The 26,860-nt window shown below is 42.4% G+C and overlaps 1 protein-coding gene across 1 annotated transcript in view; it reads right to left on the reverse strand.

Moving 5' to 3' along the window:
* Positions 1 to 8,229: 8,229 nt before the first annotated feature.
* Positions 8,230 to 26,860, reverse strand: part of LOC126175421 (protein cueball) — a 161,075-nt gene continuing 142,444 nt past the window's right edge. Inside the window, exons 6-7 of the mRNA XM_049922220.1 lie at positions 15,403 to 15,727; positions 8,230 to 11,224 (exon numbers count right to left, since the gene is read on the reverse strand). Coding sequence (XP_049778177.1) covers positions 11,105 to 11,224; positions 15,403 to 15,727 — 445 coding nt within the window. The 3' untranslated portion in view covers positions 8,230 to 11,104. The remainder of the gene's footprint in view (positions 11,225 to 15,402; positions 15,728 to 26,860) is intronic.

Consider the following 26,860-nt stretch of genomic DNA (forward strand, 5'->3'; position numbering starts at 1 on the left):
GATCTTACAGAACCCTCCCCGAGACGGAGCCAGAAAGCCGCAAGACTCAAGTAGCCAACTCAACCTCCTGCTCACCATGTGTTCGAGCAACTTGCAAATAACGTTGGTGAGGCTAATGGGGCAGTAGCTGTCCACCCCCAGTGGGTTCTTGCCAGATTTCAACATGGGGATTACGATGCTTTCCCGCCATTGTGACGGGAACTCATCCTCAACCTAGATACGGTTGAAAAGGTCTAGGAGGCATTGCTGGCAGTCCACTGAGAGGTGTTTGAGCATTTGACATTGGGTGTGATCTGGCCCAGGAGCCGTATCAGGGCAAGCGGCTAGGGCACTCTGGAATTCCCGCTCACTGAACAGAGCAATGTATGATTCACAGTGGCGCGTGTGAAACGAAAGGCTCCAACGTTCCATCTGCTCTTTCAGGGAGTGGAAGGCCAGTGGGTAATTTGTAGAAGCGGAACTCCGAGCAAAATGCTCCGCTAAGCGGTTTGCAATTGTGTCAGTCACCAGTCAGTGAAAGCACAGGTACGCTGACGGGGATCCGATAGTCAGAGTCGCCTAATCTTGGCCCAAACCTGTGATGGAGAGGTACGGAGGCCAATGGTGGAGACATACTTATCCCAGCACTCCTGCCTGCGTTGGCGAATGAGGGGGCAGGCTTGCGCTTCTTTTTTTTTTTGTTGGTCATCAGTCTACTGACTGGTTTGATGCCCGCCACGAATCCCTTTCCTGTGCTAACCTCTTCATCTCAGAGTAGCACTTGCAACCTACATCCTCAATTATTTGCTTGACATATTCCAATCTCTGTCTTCCTCTACAGTTTTTGCCCTCTACAGCTCCCTCTAGTACCATGGAAGTCATTCCCTCATGTCTTAGCAGATGACCTATCATCCTGTCCCTTCTCCTTATCAGTGTTTTCCACATATTCCTTTCCTCTCCGATTCTGCGTAGAACCTCCTCATTCCTTACCTTGTCAGTCCACCTAATTTTCGACATTCGTCTATAGCACCACGTCTCAAATGCTTCGATTCTCTTCTGTTCCGGTTTTCCCACAGTCCATGTTTCACTACCATACAATGCTGTACTCCAGACGTACATCCTCAGAAATTTCTTCCTCAAATTAAGGCTGGTATTTGATATTAGTAGACTTCTCTTGGCCAGAAATGCCTTTTTTGCCATAGCGAGTCTGCTTTTGATGTCCTCCTTGCTCCGTCCGTCATTGGTTATTTTACTGCCTAGGTAGCAGAATTCCTTAACCTCATTGACTTCGTGACCATCAATCCTGATGTTAAGTTTCTCATTGTTCTCATTTCTACTACTTCTCATTACCTTCATCTTTCCCCGATTTACTCTCTAACCATACTGTGTACTCATTAGACTGTTCATTCCGTTCAGCAGATCATTTAATTCTTCTTCACTTTCACTCAGGATAGCAATGTCATCAGCGAATAGCATCATTGATATCCTTTCATCTTGTATTTTAATTCCACTCCTGAACCTTTCTTTTATTTCCATCATTGCTTCCTCGATGTACAGATTGAAAAGTAGGGGCCAAAGGCTACAGCCTTGTCTTACACCCTTCTTAATACGAGCACTTCGTTCTTAATCGTCCACTCTTATTATTCCCTCTTGGTTGTTGTACATATTGTATATGACCCGTCTCTCCCTATAGCTTACTCCTACATTTTTCAGAATCTCGAACAGCTTGCACCATTTTATATTGTAGAACGCTTTTTCCAGGTCGACAAATCCTATGAAAGTGTCTTGATTTTTCTTTAGCCTTGCTTCCATTATTAGCCGTAACGTCAGAATTGCCTCTCTCATTCCTTTACTTTTCCTAAAGCCAAACTGATCGTCACCTAGTGCATTCTCAATTTTCTTTTCCATTCTTCTGTATATTATTCTTGTAAGCAGCTTCGATGCATGAGCTGTTAAGCTGATTGTGCGATAATTCTCGCACTTGTCAGCTCTTGCCGTCTTCGGAACTGTGTGGATGATGCTTTTCTGAAAGTCAGATGGTATATCGCCAGGCTCGCTCTTTTAAATTCCGATTATAATACTGGATCCCCTATCTCTTCTAAATTGACTCCTGTTTCTTCTTCTATCACATCAGACAAATCTTCACCCTCATAGAGGCTTTCAATGTATTCTTTCCACCCATCTGCTCTCTCCTCTGCATTTAACAGTGGAATTCCCGTTGCACTCTTAATGTTACCACCATTGCTTTTAATGTCACCAAAGGTTGTTTTGACTTTCCTGTATGCCGAGTCCGCCCTTCTGACAATCATATCTTTTTCGATGTCTTCACATTTTTCCTGCAGCCATTTCGTCTTAGCTTCCCTGCACTTCCTATTTATTTCATTCCTCAGCGACTTATATTTCTGTATTCCTGATTTTCCCGGAACATGTTTGTACTTCCTCCTTTCATCAATCAACTGAAGTATTTCTTCTGTTACCCATGGTTTCTTCGCAGCTACCTTCTTTGTACCTATGTTTTCCTTCCCAACTTCTGTGATGGCCCTTTTTAGAGATGTCCATTCATCTTCAACTGTACTGCCTACTGCGTTATTCCTTATTGCTGTATGTATCTATAGCGTTAGAGAACTTCAAACGTATCTCGTCATTCCTTAGTACTTCCGTATCCTACTTCTTTGCATATTGATTCTTCAGCCTACTCTTCATCACTACTCTATTGTGATCTGAGTCTATATCTGCTCCTGGGTACGCCTTACAATCCAGTATCTGATTTCGGAATCTCTGTCTGACCATGATGTAATCTAATTGAAATCTTCCCATATCTCCCGGCCTTTTCCAAGTATATCTCCTCCTCTCAAGTATACCTCCTCCTCTTGTGATTCTTGAACAGGGTATTCGCTATTACTAGCTCATTCCTTGTTCCAAGCCCATATTCTCCTGTAACCTTTTCTTCTACTCCTTCCCCTACAACTGCATTCCAGTCGCCCATGACTATTAGATTTTCGTCCCCCTTTACATACTGCATTACCCTTTCAATATCTTCATACACTTTCTCTATCTGTTGATCTTCAGCTTGCGACGTCGGCATGTATACCTGAACTATCGTTGTCGGTGTTGGTCTGTTGTCGATTCTGATTAGAACAACCCGGTCACTGAACTGTTCACAGTAACACACCCTCTGCCCTACCTTCCTATTAATAATGAATCCTACACCTGTTATACCATTTTCTGCTGCTGTTGATACTACCAAATACTCATCCCACCAGAAATCCTTGTCTTCCTTCCACTTCGCTTCACTGACCCCTACTATATCTAGATTGAGCCTTTGCATTTCCCTTTTCAGATTTTCTAGTTTCCCTACCACGTTCAAGCTTCTGACATTCCACGCCCTGACTCTTAGAACGTTATCCTTTAGTTGATTATTCAATCTTTTTCTCATGGTAACCTCCCCCTTGGCAGTCCCCTCCCTGAGATCCGAATGGGGGACTATTCCGGAATCTTTTGCCAATGGAGAGATCATCATGACACTTCTTCAAATACAGGCCACATGTCCTGTGGATACACGTTACGTGTCTTTAATGCAGTGGTTTCCATTGCTTTCTGCATCCTCATGTCGTTGATCATTGCTGATTCTTCCGCCTTTAGGGGCAATTTCCCACCCCTAGGACAAGAGAGTGCCCTGAACCTCTATCCGCTCGTCCGCCCTCTTTGACAAGGCCGTTGGCAGAATGAGGCTGACTTCGTATGCCGAAAGTCTTCGGCCGCCAATGCTAATTATTTATCAAAATTTAGGCAGTGGTGGGGATCGAACCCAGGACTGAACATGTTTTGATTATGAATCAAAGACGCTACCCCTAGACCATGGGTACAGAGCCATTTAAAGGCGATGAGGTGTTCCAATGAGGGATGCCGCTTGTGACACTGGAGTGCCCGCCTGCGATCGCGATCTCGGGCGACCACCAAGGCACAGTCCTCCACCGAGGGGACCCAGAAGAACAGAGAATGGCAGAATCTGTGGCAGTAATGATGCCGGGGGTGACCGAGTGAACCACCACATGAATGGTGTCATTGGAAAGAGGCTCAATAGTGGCAATGGAGGTGAACAAGTCCCAGTCAGCCTTATTCATAGCCAATCTGCAGGGGCGCCCAGAAGAGTGACGCTATGGCAGTGACAGAGAGATTGGAAAGTAGTCACTACCGCACAAGTCGTCATGCACACTCCATTGGACAGAAGGGAAGAGGCTAGGGCTGCAGATTGAAAGGTCGATGGCCAAGTATGTGCCATGCACCACACTGAAATGTGTGAAGACACCATTATTTAAAAGAGAAAGGTCGAGCTGTGCCAATACTTGCTCAACGATGCTGCCTCAGCCTGTTGCCACTGATCCACCCCACAGAGGGTTATGGGCGTTGAAGTCGCCCAGTAACAGAAAAGGTGGCGGCAATTGGCCTATCAGCGCATCCAGGACATGCTGTGGGACACCACCATCCGGTGGAAGATAGAGACTGCAGACAGTAACAGCCTGAGGCATCCACACCTGAACAGCGACAGCCTCTAAAGGCGTTCATAGAGGGACAGACTTACTGTAAAGAGAGTCAAGGATGTAGATGCAGACGCCACCAGATGCCCTCTCATAAGCTGCCCGGTTCTTATAATAACCTCGACAGCCACAGAGGGCAGGGGCTCGCATCGCCAGAAACAAAGTTTTTAAGAAGAACAATGCAGAGGAAAAGGTGAAGGCTTAGAAGTTGTCGGAGCTCAGCAAGATGGTGGAAAAAAACCGCTGCAGTTTCTGACAATACCACCACTTGCAAAGTAGATTAGAAATCAGATTAATAATGTTGCACACGCAGCATATGTTCACTTTATCGGGCACCAACAAAATTATTGACTGTGGATGGTATCATCAGAATCAAAATGATGAGGTCACTGTAAAGAAGTCATTAATTTGGCACTTATCTTGAATGGATTCCCACATAGATTTCGTCGAAGTCGTTATGGCTCATCTCGTTGATTCTAGGGCGATTCCACATTAGCTGCTAGAAGGTCTGGATCTGTATTTTAGCAATATTTGAAGATGTAACAAATGCGTTTTTCAGGAGATTCTTAATGATCAAACAATTCCAGATCGGAACAATGGCATGATAGAAATAATTTTTGACTTGGTGTTCACGATCCACATTTTTAATAAAATTCTTGTAAATTCACATATACTACTTCTTAATTGTCACGTCATCAAGAAAACAGTTTTGTATCAATCTTGACATATTTAATTTCTGCTTTAACCAAACACAAGACTTGACTGTTCTTTTACAAAGCGAAAAAACAACATAACTTCTGCAAAGTGAAACAAAGACTGCTCTGTGCGCATTCATGCCAAAACAATTACAAGTAAGTCAAAGATTATGACGGTCTCACAGAAATGAGCACACACAAGAACCATATCACTGTAATATATCAATACGTCAGAGTACCTAGACATTAATAAAACCAAATGTGAATATTGTCACAAAAGTATGTCTGTTACTTCGCAGGAAAGTAGTTTGATATTACTGGTATTGAGAACTGGGGTTGGAGTGCCGTAATGGTCACGTAAATAAAGAACCATCACAAGTTCCACTGGAAGATAACATTGTCCATGGCCGAGAAAGGTGTGAAGGGATCGACGAGGCAGATTACGCCACTGGGTCACCTACTGCCACCGATTGAGTACCTGTGTGAGTGACGCCCATTCAGTCCAAGAGTCTGGCGAGATCTAGGTCCTCAGCCGACGCCAGAATCTCTACCTCACCCTCAGATGCAGAGCTTGTAGGTTGTGGTGGGGTGGGTGCCACCGCAAGTTCCTTTGTCTTAGAGGTTTCTCCTTGGACTTTTATTGCTGCTTCCCTGGTTTAGAAGTGGGGAAGGACGTCCCCAATGGGTGGGGGGGTTTGCTTCCGAGGTAGGTGTCGCAGGAGCAACAGGGTGGGTAGTGCCCCCCATGGGCAAGGGGTCATGTTGAGTTTTACGGCTCAGTGAGCTGACTGGAATTCGCTGAACTGATGGGGCTATCATGGTTGTCATAGCAGTGGCATATGAGGAAGTTATTAGCACAGGATGGAGTCGTTCATTTTTCCTCTTAGCCTCAGTATAGGTCAGTCAGTCCAGGGTCTTATATTCCATGATTTTCCGCTCTTTCTGTAAGATCCTGCAGTCTGGCAGGCAAGGTGAATGATGCTCTCCGCAGTTGACACAGATGGGAGGTGGGGCACATCGAGTGTTGGGATGTGATGGGTGTCCGCAGTCTCGACATGTAAGGCTGGAAGTACAGCAGGTAGACATATGGCCGAACTTCCAGCACTTAAAGCACAGCATCGGGGGACGGATATAGGGCTTGACATCACAGCGGTAGACCATCACATTGACCTTCTCCGGTAATGTATCACCCTCGACGGCCAAGATGAAGGCACTGGTAGCAATCTGATTATCCTTCAGACCCCGGTGAACACGCCGGACGAAATGAACACCTCGATGCTCTTAATTGGCGCACAGCACGTTATCAGACAGCAAAAGATGGTCCCTATGGAAAATAATATCCTGGACCATATTTAAACTCTTATGGGGTGTGATGGTAACTGAAACATCCCCTAACTTGTCACAAGCAAGCAACCTTCGTGACTGGGCAGAGGATGCTGTTTTTATCAAGACTGAACCAGAGCGCATTTTGGACAAGCCTTCCACCTCCCCAAACTTGTCCTCTAAATGCTCTACGAAGAATTGAGGCTTTGTTGACATGAAAGACTCCCCATCAGCTCTCGTACAAACTCGGAGCCGGGGCGAATACGTGTCACTGCCATCCTGAGCCTTACGCTCCTCCCATGGTGTGGTCAGGGAGGGGAACGATTTGGGATCATATTTCTGAGCGCTGAATTGAGCCCGAGAACGCTTAGAGACTGCTGGTGGCTGGTCACCAGCAAGAGATTATGTACCATGCTTCATTGGGGGTCATCTGCCCTGATGCTACCCACTCCGACCAAGGGCCCTCCCCACAGGCGCCATCCAGCCTCAGCAAGGGCCACCTGGCAGGATGGCTATTGCCAGGAGTCCCGATGCCCCAAGGAGATAGGCATCTACTCTTTTGCATACATGGGGAGTTAACGGTGCAGGCATCAGCAGAGCGATCCCTGTGTGGTCAGGGGGCTACAACCAACAGAGTACATGGCAGCCCCACCACAACAGGCTGGCTACCGTGCTGGATATTAGGAGCAAAGAAGTCCATGGTTGTCGTCTCCGCAAAAAGCAACACTGCACAGTGCATGGTGGAAATATCATCCCACGAATGTATCCTCACCCAAGAGATGGAGAGCGAGCGGGACGGTAATGCGACACCAAGAAAGCTGGCTAAAGGTCTCAATGCACGGAGGACACAATGCACCATTTAAGGCGCCCTTCCACAATTGGCATGCTCTTCAGAAGAATTTGGAAATATGGAGGTCAAACCCGATAGGAAGACCATCGCATATAGGCCAAAACCTTTGAGACTCCTTTTAGTTGCCTCTTAGGACAGGCACGAATACTGCGGGCCTATTCTAACCCCTGAACCCACAGGGGGTATATGTGAATTAACTTTACATAATCATATGTGATGAATTTGTTTTATACAGTATAACTAAGAGAACCACAGAATAATGGTCAAGCCAGAAGAATGTATATTACATAAATAAATATAAAAATACATAACCAGACCTGATGCCTATTCCACAACCCCAGGATGAGAAAGGCCCAGCTGTACCCAAAGTTGCAATATTGTGTCACTTATGACATATTTTGCCCCCTGAAGGTAATTATTGCCCAGTAATTTTGTCTCATGTATCACATTAATTGATCTAGCACTTGACATTTTTCAACTTGCCATACAATCATGCTTATGTCACTCTGATGTACCCTTTCCATGCAGCTTGAGCCAAATCCATAATATCAAAATCATTACAAAACACACACACACACACACACACACACACACACACACTCTCTCTCTCTCTCTCTCTCTCTCTCTCTCTCTCTCTCTCTCTGAAGGGAGGAGGGGAAGGGAGGAAGAGGTAGGGAGAGGGGGGAGGGGGGAGGGGGGGGGAGGGGGGGAGGGGGAGAGAGAGAGAGAGAGAGAGAGAGAGAGGGAGAGGGAGAGAGAGAGAGAGAGAGAGAGAGAGAATATATATGAATGTAAATTTTAATCTCTTGAAATAAATAATGGGAATGGGATAATAAGGCATTAATTTAAGTTTTCTCTCCAATTTTATTATAACATTTAAGTACATTAAAAATTATCACAATCTGTGACCAACATCTTTCTCACTTTTAACAACATTTGATACAAATGTTTAAATCCTTTACACTACTTAGTGTCATTACAGTCATCCTATCAACTGTTAATCACATTCATGGAGCAAATTATGCATGAAAATGCAAATATTTACTAAAATCAGCACCTTCCACAGTTCATTCAAACATTTTCAGATGGCAGGAGTACCAAGAAAACTGTGCCAATATAGAACTGTCTTTATTTAAACAACCGCTAAGCATTCTTCCATATAGCACAACTACATTCTGTTTATAAGCACACAGAAATATGTATGCGATGTAAATACAGTATAAATATAAGTCACTTTTTTTGTCAGTATTACAAATGCGCCTCTAAGGAAAAATATCTCCTTTAATTACAGTTTTTCACATCATTTATAAATTACATATTTACATCTGTAAATTAATTGTTGTCAATTTATGAAAAGTATTTCAACTCAAACGGCTAGAGATTTGTACTACCATGACATGGCAGTTCTCTATCATTTTTGAGGAATAGTCATTTTAAGATTAAATAAAGCTATCCTAACACTCTTTCCAGGTTTAATCACATAAGTACAATGGTATTTTAATAGGAATGTTTCCTCATGTGCAAACAGAACACTAAGCACATTAAACTAAAGAAGTATATGCACTCATCAGCACAACAACAAGTCTTCCTAGACTTTTCACGAGAGCTTCTTGAGGAATTAAAAAACACTGGGCAGTGATAGCAGACAATATAATCACGAGTGTAAAAATTTCATTTACCAACTTAAGTTGGTAAGCTGCAGCAGTCTTCTCAAAGTGAGAAAATTAGAAAATGGGTATACTAACATGTCACTCCCTCAAGTGTAAACAATGAAAAATACCAAATGTGAAGAGACAATATAGGATATTCTGATGCCAATCTTAAGCAACATACCTTATTTTAAAGTAACATAATTTTTGCAATGTACTTTTCAAACATAAAAAATTGTCCAGAACAAGAAGAAAAGAAGCATATGAGCCATGTTTTCAGTAAAAGGTAATTGTAATTCCGATTTTCATACAGTGCTCAGCACGAGACATTAAGTGGCATGGAAATTATAACAACACATATTTTAAACCAGAAAGTACATTTTAGTGGCATGCTGTGCTGTAATAACATTAAAAACTGTTTTGTATTAGTTATTTGAAATTTTCGTTTAAATAATGATGAGTCACAATCAAGGGTGTTAGGTAAAGAACTCTCACAATACAATAATACATTTGGTACACAACAGCACAAGCACTCTTATGTCATTCAATAATCTTTGCCAATTGTAGTGCTTCAGTAGTGTTATAAGCAGGTTTTTTTTATTCTTTCTGCTGCCCAAAATGTTTGAAATTTGCTACTCATTTGCTACATGGTTAACTCCTACGACCCATACAATTTGAACAGCAATTTTCGGAACAAAAATAAAAGACTATCGAACTTGTTATAAAACAGATTAAAAATGTTTTTAGAGTCAAAACAATTACAATCCAACATTGACTCATGTAGTCAGTTATCCTTTTTTAGAATGACACCATGTCAACATTACTATTTGATTTAGTCTTAAGTTCCTGCAGATTCTGAAAATCCTCCAAAGCCAATGGTACTTTATTTCCCATATCACTACACCAATTTTATTTTTGTTCTAATTTTAAAGTCTTGGCAACATTTCTTGAAGCTACTTATTCAACCGACTTGCACTCAATGGACAAAAATACAATGTGATAAATGTACACTATCTGTCAATTCTAACAGATCTGTACTTGATTCCTATGGCTGAACAACGGAAATGATAAATTGTGGCATGGCTCACAGTAAAAAAAGGGTACGCTAAAGTCAATGTTCATCATCTTTCACATAGGCTCAATGTCTTTCCATCTGCTGCACACAAATTTCTGTCCTTAAAATTCAAAGGTATGTAAAATTTCTTAAAAATGATGATGAAGAGAAGACTTAATGACACTAAATTAAAAACTGATATCAGATGTGTAAGTACAAAACCATATACTCCAGTCATCCAGCACTGGATGAAATAATGATCACATAGGTTTTAAGTTCCTGTTTGTTAAGGTGCAACACTTGTGTTTCACACTTACTCACAGTAACCCACAACTCGGCTGAGTTTTACATTAATAATACTGGAAAATACTACAGATTTTTTTTTTACTGTAGTAAATGACCAAATCAAGGTACAGTGGTATTTTTAAGCTTTTTAGTTTCTATGGATAACTTTTTGCGACTAGAATCCCTGAAACTAATATTCCGCATGATATATTTCACTGTCCAGAGTGAAGTAATACATATATCCAGCTGGTTAAATGGATTTCTACATTCTGCTTATAAAAAATGTAGAGAAAACATACATAACTGTACAATAGTTGTTAGCTGCCTTAAGTGTAGTTTTATCCAGCTAATATTTGCAAAAACTGTACACTCCTAATATAGGACTTTCTGCAAATGAGTTACTCCTCTCCCAGTGTACATTATAATTACAAGAAAATAAATTAATTAATTCAGTAACTATATCTGAATTATATTATCACACACTGAGACACAAAGTAACTCTTCATAATCTCACCTCAGACGCAACGGGGAACACAATGTGTCAGCATTTCTGAGAAATGCAAAGTAGCAACATGAACACTGTCCCAAATAGGAAAAAAATTGTTCTATGTCACAGAAACAGACGGACACCAACATGCATAGCTGTGAGGCGAAGTTAGTCATAACTGTTTTCCTGCATTTCATTCCTCTTTGACAATCATATATTCAGTGTTCTTGATTGGTAAAGTCACTTAATATAAACTGTTCTCACTTGAGGCACCAGTAGATGCTCCTTCCATGCTCACAAGTAGGTTTTTCTTCTCATCTTTTGTCGGACTCTTGCCTGCTCGAAGTTTTGGCTCATAGCATGGCTGAAACCAAAATTTTATGTTACAAAATACTTCCTGATCATGCTACACAAATCAACATAATATTACACTATGTTATGTTCTATAAAATTCTGATGGTTACAGATTATTATTTAAATGTAAAAACAATAAGTTTCTTCACACACTTACGTAAAACTTTGCAGAGATGTTACAGAGAGTAAGCTACTGAGTCTGTTTTTGTGAAGGATGAGAGGCATGGGAGTAAGGTTAATTTCTAATTAAAATTAACATTTGCAAATCTGAGAAGAGTAAGTTTTTCAAATGAAATGAGAAAGTTTCAGAATTTGTAAGTCACCTGCTTAATGGCAGTGTGGTGTGGCGATAAAGTGAGCAAGTGCTGGACTACAAATACAAAGCTCTAAGGTTCAGTCCTCAGTCTATCTCCTGTAAATTGTGTGTGTGTGTGTGTAAAATGCCAAGCTGGATCATGAGTCGCAGTTCAAATTAAACAGTAGGGCCCCTTAATGGGCCGAATGAAGTTAGTGGAAGGTAAGGGTATATCATCTTCAACAGGACTATGTAAGTAAGGCATTGTGGCATTGAAATAACATTAGGGTTGATGACAGCTTCACATCATTTTTCTCGAAGAAACCAGTACTACATACTCCAAGCATGTCACTAACTCCAAGCAACAACTACACATTCATCATGAAAGCTAACAGGAAAATAGTATTTTGTACCACTTCCAGCAAATAAAGTGACATTATCACCCTGTCCATTCTCAGTTATCAAAATGAGAAAGAGGGAGCAAAAGAAATAAACAAAAAAGTGAAAATGGCCTGAAGTGCATTTGGTAAACTGATTGTGATTTTCAGAATTAAGTCTCAGGTGCCATTATGTATGAAATGTCTATTACTAGTTTTAATTAACTATGAACAAATATTTCATCATGAGCTGTCTATGGCTGTAACTTACAGGTTAGGAATTTTTTTGTCATTAATACACCATTTTCAGTTTCAGCTTCTGATAGTAACACAGATTCAACTGATTTTAGGAATTAATAGGGCAGAAATGGAAACAAACAAATGAGTCAGGGTATAGAGGGTAGTGGATGACATAATTATGACTGTAATGAAATGAATGGACATGGATGGGACATGTGGCCAGGGGAAAAGACAACAGAATTACTTTGCTGGTTTCTAAGAGATGGCAAAGTACTGAGAAAACTAAATACTGGAAGTTGGACAGATGACATTGCTGGATATGCAGGAGCAACATGTTTGTCGAATTTGAATCAACCACATCATTTTTCACAACCAAGATATATTGTTGGCTATACCCTAGCCTACTACAGGTTACTACTGGTTTGCTCAGGGGTACGCCTGGTGTATGAAGTGATTTTACAATATTTTAAGCACAATATGAGCAGTTCTGGAACAGTACTGTATGCTTTTTCCCCACTGTCTTTATTTTATACTGCTGTTATGGATAGAGCACTCTCCAAGTAATATTATATTGATCCTAGGGCACCACTCAATCTTAATGTTCAAATCCTTATGTTTAGATTTCCTCCATGCCACATTATCATTACTGTTCCCATAATGTGAGGGAGACACTGATCAACCTGGTTGACATACAATGATGTCAGGCTTATTAGCTGCCAACATTTGATTGGACTGTGTTGTTCATGCAGGATAATGTTAAATTCAGCTGTCTTTATGTTTTAGGGGTAAGGTTGTCCCATTTCTTGGAGAAATCTGCTACTCTTACAGCTCAGCAAATGAATGTGCAATCATATCTTATTGTGCCTCTTGAGGTACTCCTTTACCAAGACAGGACAGCCTGATATTATGTGGCTTGTGATCCAAGAGTGAAAAGTGAACAGATGAGAATTATCTGAAAGAAGCAACTACAAATATTCGTAACACATTTCAGAGCTCTGGCTCTATTTTCAAGAAATACAGTGACTTTGAGTGCTAGACGTGCTTCGGATTATCACTTATTTGGCCATGAACTGTCCTACTGCATTGATGAAAAACTTGCACAGTACTTGAGAGTAAGAGGAAATGTCATTTCCATCAATGCAGAAGATGAGCTTGGCCAAATGAAGGTGATGAACTTCAGCAGATGTAACATCCAAAAACATCAATGTAGTTCTTCATAACAGAGTTTCAGCTCTGAAACCTGTTGGACATTAACAGGAATTCAAAATACTGTGACTGAAGACAGTGTACTACTAGTCAAAATATACCCAACCTTCTTCCACTCTTCCTAACTGATGGAGAGATTTTCTCAACCTCAAATATTTTTACTGATTACACATGGCCATTAATTATATGCGAGTGGAAGCCAAATTATCTGCAATGTTGACATAACTCTTCTTACATTGTTCATACTGACCTCTGTCCTTGTTTATTTTGTTGTTCTGCTGTTGTGGTCCTATGAATGTTTGATCCTAATTCCTCCATTTTTCTTCCTTTTGTTGCAGATAGAACAATACCACTCCATTCGAAGTTTGCACCAAGGAGGAACAACAGGCAGTGATATGGTTTTTGTGGTTGGAAGGTGTATTGGGGGCTGGAATCTGCTGAAGGCTTTCAGCACAATACAGGATTGTGTCTTTCCACAACAGAATGTCTACAAATGGATTGCAAAATTCAAAAATGGTCACAAAACTGTTATGTGAAGGAGGGAGCTGGATGACCATCCACAACCACATTGAGCGAGCATGTGACAATTCCGATGGTCAGATGAGTGACTACTGATAAAGTGGCACTTTGTCTACTAGTTGGTTGTGGTTCTTCCTACAAATTAATCCACAACAGACTTTGGTTTCATGAAATCTGTGCAAGATGGGTCCTGAAAGAACTCTCAGTGTTGCATAAATGTGCTAGACATCTGCCAAAACATTTGGATCACTATGTTAAAAGTAAAGGCTTTTTAGACGAAACCATCACTGGTGACTGAATATGGAACCCCCATTATGAGGCAGAATGTAATTATCAGAGCATGGAATGGGAACACTGACAATTGTCTAGCAGGAAAAAGTTCAAAACCCAACCATCCACAGGAAAACTGATGCTTACCGTGTTTTCGAACTCTTAAGTCTCAGTATTGGAACATTATTAGGAGAGTGGAAGAACAACAAATAGTATGCATTACAGTGCTATGTTTACCGACAGGCTGAAGCCCGCAATTTGAAGCAAATGGCAAGGACTAGTATCAAAAGATGATATACTGTTGCATCACGATGCCCATCCATATACTGCTGCCACCATTGCTAAATGCTCTGGAAACATGTTTGAAGTAATGGCTCATCCTATGAATAATCCTGATCTTACCACTCCCAACTACCTCTTGTTTGGTCCACTCAAAGAGACTTTAAGGTGCCACTGATTCACCTCAGACCAAGAAGTGAAGAACCCAGAGCATGCATGGCTCACTGTTCATCTGAAAACCACCTTTTCTGAGGGCATGAAGAAGCTTGTGCAACAATGGACCAGATGTGTTTAAAAGCAAGGAGGCTATATTCAAAAACGTTAACATGTGTTTCGTTGGTTGTTTCGGGAAGGAGAACAGACAGCGAGGTCATCAGTCTCATCGGATTAGGGAAGGACAGGGAAGGAATTCGGCCGTGCCCTATCAAAGGAACCATCCCGGCATTTGCCTGGAGTGATTTAGGGAAATCACGGAAAACCTAAATCAGGATGGCAGGACGCAGGATTGAACCGTCGTCCTCCCGAATGCAAGTCCAGTGCGCTAGCCACTGCGCCACCTCGCTCGGTAACATGCGTTTCGTATTTGTATTGCAATAAAAGGTGCAACTACAATGCATCTAATTTTTGACTTTCCCTCATAAATGCCACTGAATATTTTATTATTATTGTACAATTGTCCAGAGAAACAGTAATAAAAGTAGGTATATAATAAGAGGTTATCACAAACTGCCTTTACTTGCTGCATGTAAGGAACATGCAGATTCCCTAGTTTGATGAACGAGATATACAAACGGAAATCAAACTGCACACAGAAATGAAATGCCACTAAATTGGTGTTGAGCTGAATGAAAATTAATAATAGATCCTATAGGTATGTTGTACTTGAGGAAGTATGCTGGAAAGTGAGATTTCTGAAGAGTACTCTCGCAAAAGGAAAGAAGTATTTGTTTCCACTAATGTGTTTCCCTCTTATCAATGTAATGATAATAGCACAATACTCACCGTTTCACAAATATTCATGTTACAGCAGTTCTCAATTGTGATCTCACACTGTTCGCCCGTGCTCTGCCCAGAAGGTCGTCTGTCTGGCAGTTCTTGCTGACGTGCCTTCTTGTTGACTATAATTCTCTTTCTCAGTCGAGGTTGCTTATTTAGAATTGACATTCTTCTCAGTGCCACACCGAGGAAAATAAGAAGAGCTATCACTGAACAGCCTAATGCAATACAGGCAATAAGCAGTGCTGCTGTCTGCGGTTCAGGTTGTACTGTGTGTTCTGCCGTTCTTGGTAGGGAGTTGTTTGTCGTAACTTCATACACATCAGAACAGCTGTGAACAAAAGAAAGTAAGTATAATACTACAGGCACAACAAAAGTTCAAAAATGTTCAAATGCGTGTGAAATCTTATGGGATTTAACTACTAAGGTCATCAGTCCCTAAGCTTACACACTACTTAACCTAAATTAGCCTAAGGACAAACACACACACCCATGCCCGAGGGAGGAATCGAACCTCCGCCGGGACCAGCCGCACAGTCCATGACTGCAGCGCCTTAGACCATTCGGCTAATCCCGCATGGCACACCAAAAATGAAAGCTGAAACATTAATAACTATTTACATTCCTACATTATGAGTCCAGCGTGGTCTCTAAACTGGTGCAATGGAATAAAGTCACTAATGGCAGCGAGTGTTAATGGGGTCTCCCAAAATCCATCTCCTCCAGCCAAGCTGTGGGGGGTGGGTAATATCAGCCTGGTAAGAACATCAGCTTACAGCACATCAGAATGGGAACACTTAGTAATACCGACAACTGACACTGAGGAGATGGTTGTAGAAAGGAAACTCTTGATCTGACGGTTCAGTGAGGGGGAGAAAACTGGGGAAATAAATCTCAGATTGTACTACGGACTGTATTGGACTGCCAACCACTTAGAACTGAAGAATTAAATGGGATTAGGATGCCGTAAATGCAAAGGTTTAGTCATGCTGAGTTTGTTAGTTAAGAGGATAATAACTTTATAGGAGCAAAGTACAGAACAAGTGAAGTTCATGCCCTCACCAGCAGGATGCTCAAGGAGATTCAGTTGAATTTCTGAGTAGTATAGAAGAGCATATGGATTGTGGAAATATAACTGCAATAGGCTATTTTAGTGCATTTCATTAAACAGTATTCCTAGTATCTGTCAAAATTTCACAAACAGTCCAAGGAACCAAGGTTCCAAACAAGTGACAGTGTGTAAAGGAACTTTTTTTTGCTGGATAATCATATGTGCACGCTTTTTTTACCTGTTGACATACTGAAACAACTATTTCAACATTAAATATTTTAATAACATTAAAGAGTCCTTTGAAAGATGACTAAAGTGGAGACATTTGCTAAAATTTGCAGTGTAGGTTTTTACAAAAAGTGAGTGGGGGCATATGCCACATGTGAAGATCACAGCACTGAGCAAATTCTGTCCTCCTCTAGGGTCCCATGGCAACACAGGTGAAACTACACTCTTCAGAAGTGTCTGCCTTCATATTAAGATCATTTCCCACACTATTTATGAAACAAAATTTCTCTCTAATCATAAAAAATGTATTATCACTTTACTTTCCCTTTGAAATAACAGTAAGGAAAGTACATTACTAAGTTTACATAAGACCTCTGTAGTTTCTGTACATCACAATAAAGGAGGTAACAAACATTAACTACATGACTAAATATACACCTCCACTGAGAACCCATGGAACAATAAATACATTTATGGTACTAACTGATCTGCAAATAAGGTACACTAATGCAGAGCATAACATAAAATTAGCACAAGAATGAGAGATGTGGAGACAGGGTGTAGTGGATTCTATCATAGGAAAATCCTACATTGTACCTAATTTCATTCCAAGGTAACATTCACAGATTATGTCACTGACACAGTGTGTACATTGTTGAGGGATACATTGGCATTCAGGCTGCATGGATAGAAGATGTGCAGAGAATGTGAGCTTTTAACAGTACTAACAGCTCTGTTGTTCCATTACAGATAACGGACAGTGGCCAGTCAAATATTTACCAATGAAAACTGCCGAACAACCATATGTTGTTAAAAGTTATTTTATTTTGCAACCTGTTTTGGCATCTCAATAAAGCTATCTTCAGGTCCCTACACACTCCATGACTAGACAGTCATATACATCGATACTTGTAAAAAAGGAGTAATCAACATATGGATTCCATGGATTTGTTTTAGGAATGTTAATATAAACACTCCTGCAATGAATTCAAGGAATCTGATAGTTACGAGCATGGCTGAACTATGTTGTTTCAGGAGTTTCAAAATTTCTTTTCTTTTTTTCAGTTTAAACACTCATGAATATGGACACCAAAAAATTTAAAGTTTCCAGTCTAGTTATTTTTTCTTGGTATGTGTTACACTTATCGCTGACATAGTTACCTCTAGACATGCAGAACTGAATACAAGTATGTTGTGTCCTTTTGAATATGAGAGTGAGATCATTTGCAGAAAACCACTCAACCACACTTTTAAAAACATTATTTACCATTTCTTCTGTTGCTGCACCTATGTTAGAGTTGATTAAAATACTAGTATCATCCACAAAAATAATTAATTCTGCTTCTTGTATACCAGGTGGAATGTCATTTATATACACGAGACACAACAAAGGACCTAAAATTGTGCTTTGTGCAACACTACTAGTGTTTTCTCCCAGTCAGAAGTATCTCACCTGCTTACACTGCTTGAATTAGTAAGTATAAGTTTCTGCATTCTTTTGATTAAATATGACATTATCCCATGATTGACTATACCATCAATAAAACCACAGTTTATCCAGAAAATACTGAGAGTCAAATGGCTCATGCAGAACACGAGTCAAATGCATGAGATAGTGTACACAAAATACCTGCTGGTGCAATTTCGTTACTCAGTGTTTGTAAAATCTGGTAACTGAATGAGTAAATAGGACTCTCAGCTGAGCAACTCGTCTGAAATCCAAACTGTGATTTACTGAGGGTAATATTGTTGCTCAAATGGGATACTGTTCGACAAAACAGGACCAACTCAAACCTCTTCAAAAATGATGTCAATAATGAAAAGGGTCAGTAGTTACTGAAATCTCTATCTCCTTTCCTACAGGGGTGGGGTTAACAATAGCATACTTCAATCTCTCTGTAAAAATTCTCTTAGTTAGTCATGCATTACATTTTTGAGATAAGACAGTGCTTATTATATTGGAACTAGTTTTTAGTTTTCTCGAAACACAATCAAATTCAGAAGAGGATTTCTTTATCAGAGAGTATTTAATTTTCTCAGTTTCAGAAGGACAAGTGGGTGTGCCATTCTAATCATTGAATTTCATGCAAGTTGCCTGTTCAACATACTCTGTTTCTCTCTTTAATTGTGCTTCCCTATATTTTCTATTACATTTAAGAAATGATTATTAAATGTAACTGCTACCTGGTGCTGATCACTTATAGCCTTTCCATTTAAATTAATACCGATTATCATCTTCAGTCTTGTTAGACTTAACAATTTCTGACATAATGTGCATGTTCTTTGACTTTTTAATTATTTTTCTTATTAGCATTGAGCACTTTTTGTAAAGTGGAACTACTGCAGGATCACTACTTTCCCTTCCCCTTTCAAAAGATACTTTGGTCACTCTAATAATCCACAGTATTTTTTTATATGGTGTTTAATGTCCTTTCTGATTAGCTTACACAGAATGCTATTTTCAATAATGATATGAATTTATCATGGAATAGACTAAAATTTTATGTCAGCATTTGGTTCACTCTTAATTTGATACTAGGATGTGTCTTGTCAATCTCAAAAGTATCTATTTTGGAGTCCTTAATTATTGCAGCCAATTTCCACTGAGGAGTATGAATAATGTAAGACACTATCTTACTTATCCTAAGCAACTGTGCATCATGATCAGCGAGAACATTTGCTACCATGTTTACAGTTATTTCCTGTTTTAAGCTCCTTAAAAAAAAATAATAAAAAAAAGCATTATCAGTCACGGTCCCATTGTCTTTATCCATCTGTGTTGTGAAGTTAATTACTGAGATCAAATTGTAATATTCAAATAATGTATCCACATAATTTTTACTATCAGAATACTTTAGAAAATCTATATTAAAATCATTACTGCCTGACACAGCATAGTCATGAACCCAAATTCCTCTTGAACAGTTCAAAATTTCCCCAGTGGGGATGTACACACAGTTACATTTAAAAGTGAACTATTTTTCAAAATTAATTCGCAAGCACACACTTCAGAAACATTGAGACAAGTAGTTTTTGTAATGATCAGCACACTGAACTATTGTTCTGTCTTCATATATGTAGTAACTCCTCCTTTACCCTTATTAGTCCTGCACAAGTAAGCTGCTAATGTGTAATCTTTTGTGTCTAACTTACCTGACCCTGTGGTTATGTGGTGTGCACAGAGGTACAGAATGTCTATCTTTTCAGAGGTATCAAATTTTCTGAACAGACAAGAAGCTCTCCTAACTTCTTATTCAATCCTCTAATATTCTGATGAAATAAGCTTAACATGGCAGGACTTGTGGCAGCAGACAGTTGGCTCCTTTACCATTATAACACATCCTCCTATCATTCTCAATTAATTAAAAGTGTTTTGGCCAAACAGAATACAGTTGTTGTTTGTCAGCCTCCCACTCCCCTCATCTAGCACTGAATGACTTCTGGATTTTCACTAAACTGAAAGATACTCTGAAAGGTAGCTGATCTCAGATCTGGGAAGACATTGTGCACCATATCAAAAGAGGATTTCCAGTGCTGGTTTCAGCTATGGCAGCAGTGATGGGAGAAGTGTGTTGCAACTGAAGGGAACTACTACTTTGACAGTGGCTGGAGCCACAGAATAGATTATGGTTGGCTGGTTTAAGAAAGGGGGGGGGGGGAGGAGGGACCAAACTGAGGTCATTGGTCCTTTGTTCCCAGTAGAACAATTACCCAGGGGAAAGAAGAAAACAATGAAGATGTACAGCACAATAACAGGAGAAAGGAAGAACCAGAGGAGCGACAGAAGGACAACAAACACTACAACAACTGACAAAACATGACAAGACAACCACAGAGAGAGAGAGAGAGAGAGAGAGAGAGAGAGAGAGAGAAGAAACAGGGAGAAGGGATTAAAAACAATAGAACCAATTACCATGGCTGGCTGACCATGTGAATAAAAAAAGGAGAAGCCAGCCACTCTGCAACACATTAAAACCTTCACCCTAAAAGCCCTAGGGTGGAGGACACAGAGGGACAAAGGACAAGTGCTAAAACTCAGATCAAATAAAACCCAGCCTCACAAATAAAATGTGAAACTAAAGCTGCTGTTGAGGTATTGTCATCCAATGCTGATGGTAGGGTGCTGGGAAAGTTAAAAGTCCACTGCAGAGCGGCTAAAAGTGGGCAGTCCAGCAAGAGGTGGATGACTGTCATTTGGGAGCCACAGTGACCCTGAGGTGAGCCCTCGCGATGGAGAAGGTAACCATGTGTCAGCCACGTATGGCCAATGTGGAGTAAACACAGGACAACTGATTCCCTGTGAGAAGCCAGCAGGGAAGACTTCCACACATTCATAGACTCCTTAATGACATGCAGTTTGTTGTGCATATTGTTATGCCACTCCACCTCCCAAAGCCGAAAAACCTTACAGCGTAAAACAGAATGCAGGTCAGTTTCAGATATGCCCGTCTCCAGAAGCACTTTCCACGTAGCCTGCTTGGCCAGCCCTTCAGCAAGTTCGTTGCCCAGGATTCCGACGTGTCCTGGGGTCCACACAAACACCACTGAACGACTGGACCGTTCCAGGGTGGAGACGGACTCCTGGATGTTCTCTACCAAAGGATGGCAAACACTGGATGGTAGCACTGGTTGATAGCCCGTAAGCTGCCCGGGGAGTCAGAACAGAGAAGAAATGACTCACCAGAACAGGAACCGATGTACACGAGATATGGCCACAAGCTCTGCAGTGAATACACTGCAGCCAGTGGGCAAGTAATGCTGTTCAATATGGCCTCTGTGGACATAGGTGAAACCAACATTACCATCAGCCATCGAGGCATTGGTGTGAACAAATTCAGAGCCCCAGAACACATCAAGAATTGAGGGAAGTGACAGCAGAGAGCAGCAGGGTTAATGGAGTCCTTAGGGCCACACAAGAGGTCCAGACGAAGCTTCAGCCGAGGTGTACACCATGGAGGCATACATGAATGGACCTCAAGTAGAGGTAGTAAAGGGAAGGACTCCAGTTCAAAGAGAAGGGATCGCAGGTGAACCGCAATCATGAGCCCTGGCCTGGGCCACCGAAGTGGGAGATGAACTGCCGTGGGTGGGAAAAGGAGACTATGAGAACTACAAATGTGTGCAACATAACTGGTGAGCAGTTGTGCACATCGGACTCGCAATGAAGGGACTCTGGCCTCCACCAGGACACTGGTCACCAGACTCGTTCTAAAAGCTCCAGTTGCTAGGCAAATGCCACAGTGGTGAACTGGGTCGAGTAAACGCAAGACTGAGGGCACCGCCGAACCATAAATCAGACTCCTATAGTCAAGGCAAGTTTGAATGGGGGCTCTGTAGAGCTGCAGCAGCGTAGAGCGATCTGCATACCAGTTTGTGTTGCTCAGGCAGCGGAGAGCCTTGAGGTGCCGCCAGAACTCCCGCTTAAGCTGATGAAGGTGAGGTAGCTAAGTCAATCAAGCACCAAAAACAAGTCCTAAGAATCAATATGTCTCTACTACAGTGAGTGGACCATCACTAAGATGAAGTTCAGGTTTCAGATGAACGGTACGACACCTACAGAATTGCATGACACGACTTTGCAGCTGAAAACTGGAAGCCGTGGGCTAGAGCCCATTGCTGCACCTCGTGAATGGCTCCCTGTAGGTGCCGCTCAGCAGCACCAGTACTGGAGGAAAAAAATGGCTCTGAGCGCCATGGGACTAAACTTCCGAGGTCATCAGTCCAGTACTGGAGGAGCAATACGAAATGCAGAAGTCATCTGCATACAGGGAAGGGGAGACCGAAGGCCCTACAGCTGCTGCTAAGCTGTTAATGGCCACTAAACATAGAGATACACTCAATATGGAGCCCTGTGGAATGCCATTCTCCTGAATACGGGGGGAGGGGACTATGGGAGGCACCAACTTGGACACGCAAAGTACGGTGTTACAGAACGTTTTGGATGAAAGTTTGGAGCAGGCCACAGAGACTCCACTCATACAATGTGGCAAGAATATGATGTCGCCAGGTCGTGTCGTATGCTTACGTAAGTCAAAAAAGAAAGCAACCAGGTGTTGGCATCTGGGAAAGGCGGTTCTGATGGCAGACTCGAGGGACACAAGATTATCAGTGTAGAGCGACTCTGGCAGAAGCCACCCTGACATGGAGCCAGTAGGCTATATGACTCCAGGACCCAACCCAACCACCAACACACCATACATTCCAGCGGCTTACAGAGAACTGATAGCTATCCACATCAAGCAGATTTCTACCGGGCTTTAGTACCGGAGTGATGGTGCTTTCCCACTATTGCGATGCCATCGCACCAGATCTGGTTGAAGATGATGACGATGATGATATATTGCTTTTAGTCAGGCGAGAGATGTTTAGTCATCTGACTGTGGATCCGATCTGGACCATAAACTATGTCGGGGCAATGTGCAAGGACACTGAGGAGCTCCCACTCTGTTATGGGGTTCACTGTGGCATGTAGTGAATGAGATGACTTTCTTTTCCATCCACTGTTTGAGGGTGTGAAAGGCTGGGGGATAGTTCTCCAACGCAGAGGTTCAACCAAAGTGATCGGCAATCGCATTTGGGTTGGTAGAGAGCACACCATTGATGTTAACACCAGGGACACCTGTTGGGGTCTGGTACCCAGAAAGATGACTGATCTTCATCCAGACTTGGGAAGGTGATGTATGTCACCCATGGTCAACATTTACCTCTCTCAACACGCCTGTTTCCGTCATTTTATAAGCAGGCGAATGCAGGCAAGGAGCCGCTTAAAGGCTATTAAGTGCTCTAGGGAAGGGTGCCACTTACGTCACTGTAGAGCTTGCAAATGCTCTCTAATTGCCTCAGTGACTTGCGGCGACCACCAAGGGACTGTCTTTCGCTGGGAGCACCCTAGAGCGGTGGTTCCCAACACGTGGTCCGCGGACCCTGGGTGTCCGCGAGCTATGCCGGAGGGGTCCGTAAGATGCTATTAGAATAAAAGATATATTAAATGCATTTCGTATGATAACAGATTTTTTTGTTTTGGCTGCTCAATATTTTTTCAATAACGAATATGTCAATGTTTTTTCTAAGCACCAAAAATAGAAAACATATAAAAAGACTCTTAATTTGGCTTTTTTAGGTACTTGATACTGTGATGTGACAAGGTACTAATCATGGTCGATGAGGGGTTCCTCAAGAAAATTTTGTTGGATAATCCTGCCCTAGAGAACGAGGGATCACATTTTCCGCTGCAGAAATTATAGTTGTAGTGACCTGCTCAATCACAGCATCGGTGGCACCATGTGGGGGAGATTCAATGGGGACAGCACAGGTGAAGGCTACACAGTCTGCCTAGTTTAAAGCCAATCTGGGTATACGTCCATGGGCATGACATCAGGGGAATGACAGGAAGATGGGGAAGTGGTCACTACCACACAGGTCATCGGGTTCTCTCCAGTGGATGGATGGCCAAGTAACTGCCATGAGCCACACTGAAATGTGTGGCAGCCCCAGTGTTTAAGAGGCAGAGGTCGAGTTGTGACAGTAAATTTTTGACCTCCCTACCTTGGCCAGTAAGCATGGTGCCACCCCACAAGGGATTATGCAAGTTACAATCTCGTCAAAGTAGGAAAGGTTTAGGGAGTTGATCAATCAGTGCAGCCAATACATTCATGGGTACCGTGCCATCTGGAGGGAGATATTCGTTGCAGACAGTTAGTTCCTGCATCATCCATATCCTGACAGCCACAGCATCAAGAAGAGTTTGAAGGGGCACAGGTTCACAACATACCGAGTTCAGGACATAAATGCAAACTCCACCTGACACTATTATATTCGCTATGGTTCTTATAATATCCCCTGCAGCCGAGAAGGACAGGGGTCTGCATTACCGGGAACCAGGTTTCCTGGAGGGCAATGCAGAAAGCAGGTGTAAAGCTTAACTGTTTTCTTAAGTCTGCCAGGTGGTGGAAAAAACCAATGCACTTCTTCTGGAGGATGACATGATCGTGTGACTGGGAAGGCATGAAACACTCAATAAGGTAGTCTACACCTCAGGGCCACCTGCTGCCACCAACTTACTACCTGAACAGGCTACATCCATTGTTCTGAGGGCCTGGTGAGATCTAGATAGTCAGCAGAATCCATTATCTTCACCTCATTCTCAGACGCAGAGCTTGAAGGTAGCAGTGATGTGGGTGCCGCCACAATTCCCTTGGTCTTTGAGGTCTTCTTATTGGATTTCTCTCGCTGATCCTTTGGTTTCTCTTGCTGGGAGGGCTTCACTGATTCAGTCTCCGGGAGTGAGGATCATCGTTAAGCCCTACGACAGCTGCTTTTGGGCTCTTCAGCCACTGGCAGGTGCCATCTTTCCCACTAGCAGAAACCTGGGAAGGGAGTGACCCATGGGACCCCTACCTAGCGAGAGGAGCCAACGAAGACTTACACTTCTCTAGCTGAAAAGTGGGGGCTGGTGTGCCCAATGGCTGGGGGAACAGTGCTCCTGAGGTGGATGATATAGGAGCAACAGGGAGGGAAGTGCCCCCACCATTAAGGGAGCAGGTTTAGTCTTCCGGCTCTGAGAGCCAACTGGAGCTCACGGAACTGATGGGGCTACAACTGTTCTCATAGCGGCAGCATAAAAGGAGGTCACAGCCACAGGATGCAGGCGCTCAAATTTCCTCTCAGCCTCAATGTAGGTCAGTTAGTCCAGGATCTATTCCATGATTTTCCTTTCTCACTGTAAAATCTTGCAGTCTGGTGAGCAAGGGAATGATGCTCTCCTCCGCAGTTGACACAGATTTGGGGGGGGGGGGGGGGGGGGGGGGGGGGGGCACATGGAGTATTGGGATGGGATGGACATCGACAATGTCGACATATGATGCCAAAAGTACAGCAGGAAGAAGGAAGATATATGGCCAAACTTCCAGCACTTAAAACGCTGCATTGGGGGAGGGATATATGGCTTGACATCATAGCAGTAAACCATCACCTTGACCTTCTCAGGTAAAGTTTCACCATCGAAGGCCAAGATGAAGGCACTGGTGGCAACCTGATTATCCCTCACTCTAAGTTCGCGCATAGCTCGTCGTCAGGCTGCAAAAGAAGGTCCCTGCGGAATATAATACCTTGGACCATATTTAAGCTGTTATGAGAAGTGATGGTAACTGAAACATCACCCAGCTTGTCACAAGCGAGGAATGCCCATGACTGGGCAGAGAATGCCGTTTTTATCAAGACTGACCCTGACCGCATTTTGTACAAGCCCTCCACCTCCCCAAACTTGTCCTCTAAATGCTCTACAAAAAACTAGGGCTTCATTGAGACAAAGGAGTGCCCATCAGCTATTGTACATACAAGGTACCGAGGTGAACAAGGTACGCTGGCCATCCTTAGCCTGGCATTCCTCGCATGGTGTGGCCAGAGAGGGGAATAATTTAGGATTGTACTTCCTTGCATTGTACTGGGACTTGGAACACTTAGAGACTGCTGGCATTTGATCGATCACAAGCAAGTGATGACATGGTACGCTTCATCGCACGTCATCCACCCTGATGCCACCCACTCTGACCAGGGGCCCTCCCCAAGGGAGCCAACCAGCCACAGGATGGCCATTGCTGTGAGTCCCAATGCCCCAGGGTGACAGGCATCTACTCCTTGGCATACATGGGGATTTAACAGTGCAAGCATCAGCAGAGCAATCCCTGTGTAGTCAGGGGGCTACAACCAACAGGGTACATGGTGGCCCCACCACAACGGACTGGCTACCGTGCTGGATGTGAGGAGCAAAGAATTCGGCACGGAAAACAACACTGCATAGTGGGTGGAGGAAAACGCACCCAGAATGGTGTCCTCACCCAAGAGATGGAGGATGAGTGGGACTGCAATGCCACAACAAGAAAGTGGGCTAAAGATGTGAATGCACAATGGACACAATGCACCGTATAAGGTGCCCTTCCCAGTTGGCTCGCTGTTTTGGAAAATTTTGAGAAATGGAGGTCAAACCCTACAGGGGACTATCACATAAAGGTCAAAAGGTGAGAGACTCCTTTTAGTCACCTCTTACAACAAGCAGGAATACCTCGGGCCTATTCTAACCCCCGGGCCCAAGAGGGAAATAGTATATGAATAAAGATTGACTTTATAAGTAAAAGCTGAATACTTCTTGAGTGGCCATTGTAAATACTTCCATACCTGACTGCCACC

This window comes from Schistocerca cancellata, chromosome 3, assembly GCF_023864275.1.
Source record: "Schistocerca cancellata isolate TAMUIC-IGC-003103 chromosome 3, iqSchCanc2.1, whole genome shotgun sequence".
Classification (NCBI taxonomy): Eukaryota; Metazoa; Arthropoda; class Insecta; order Orthoptera; family Acrididae; genus Schistocerca; species Schistocerca cancellata.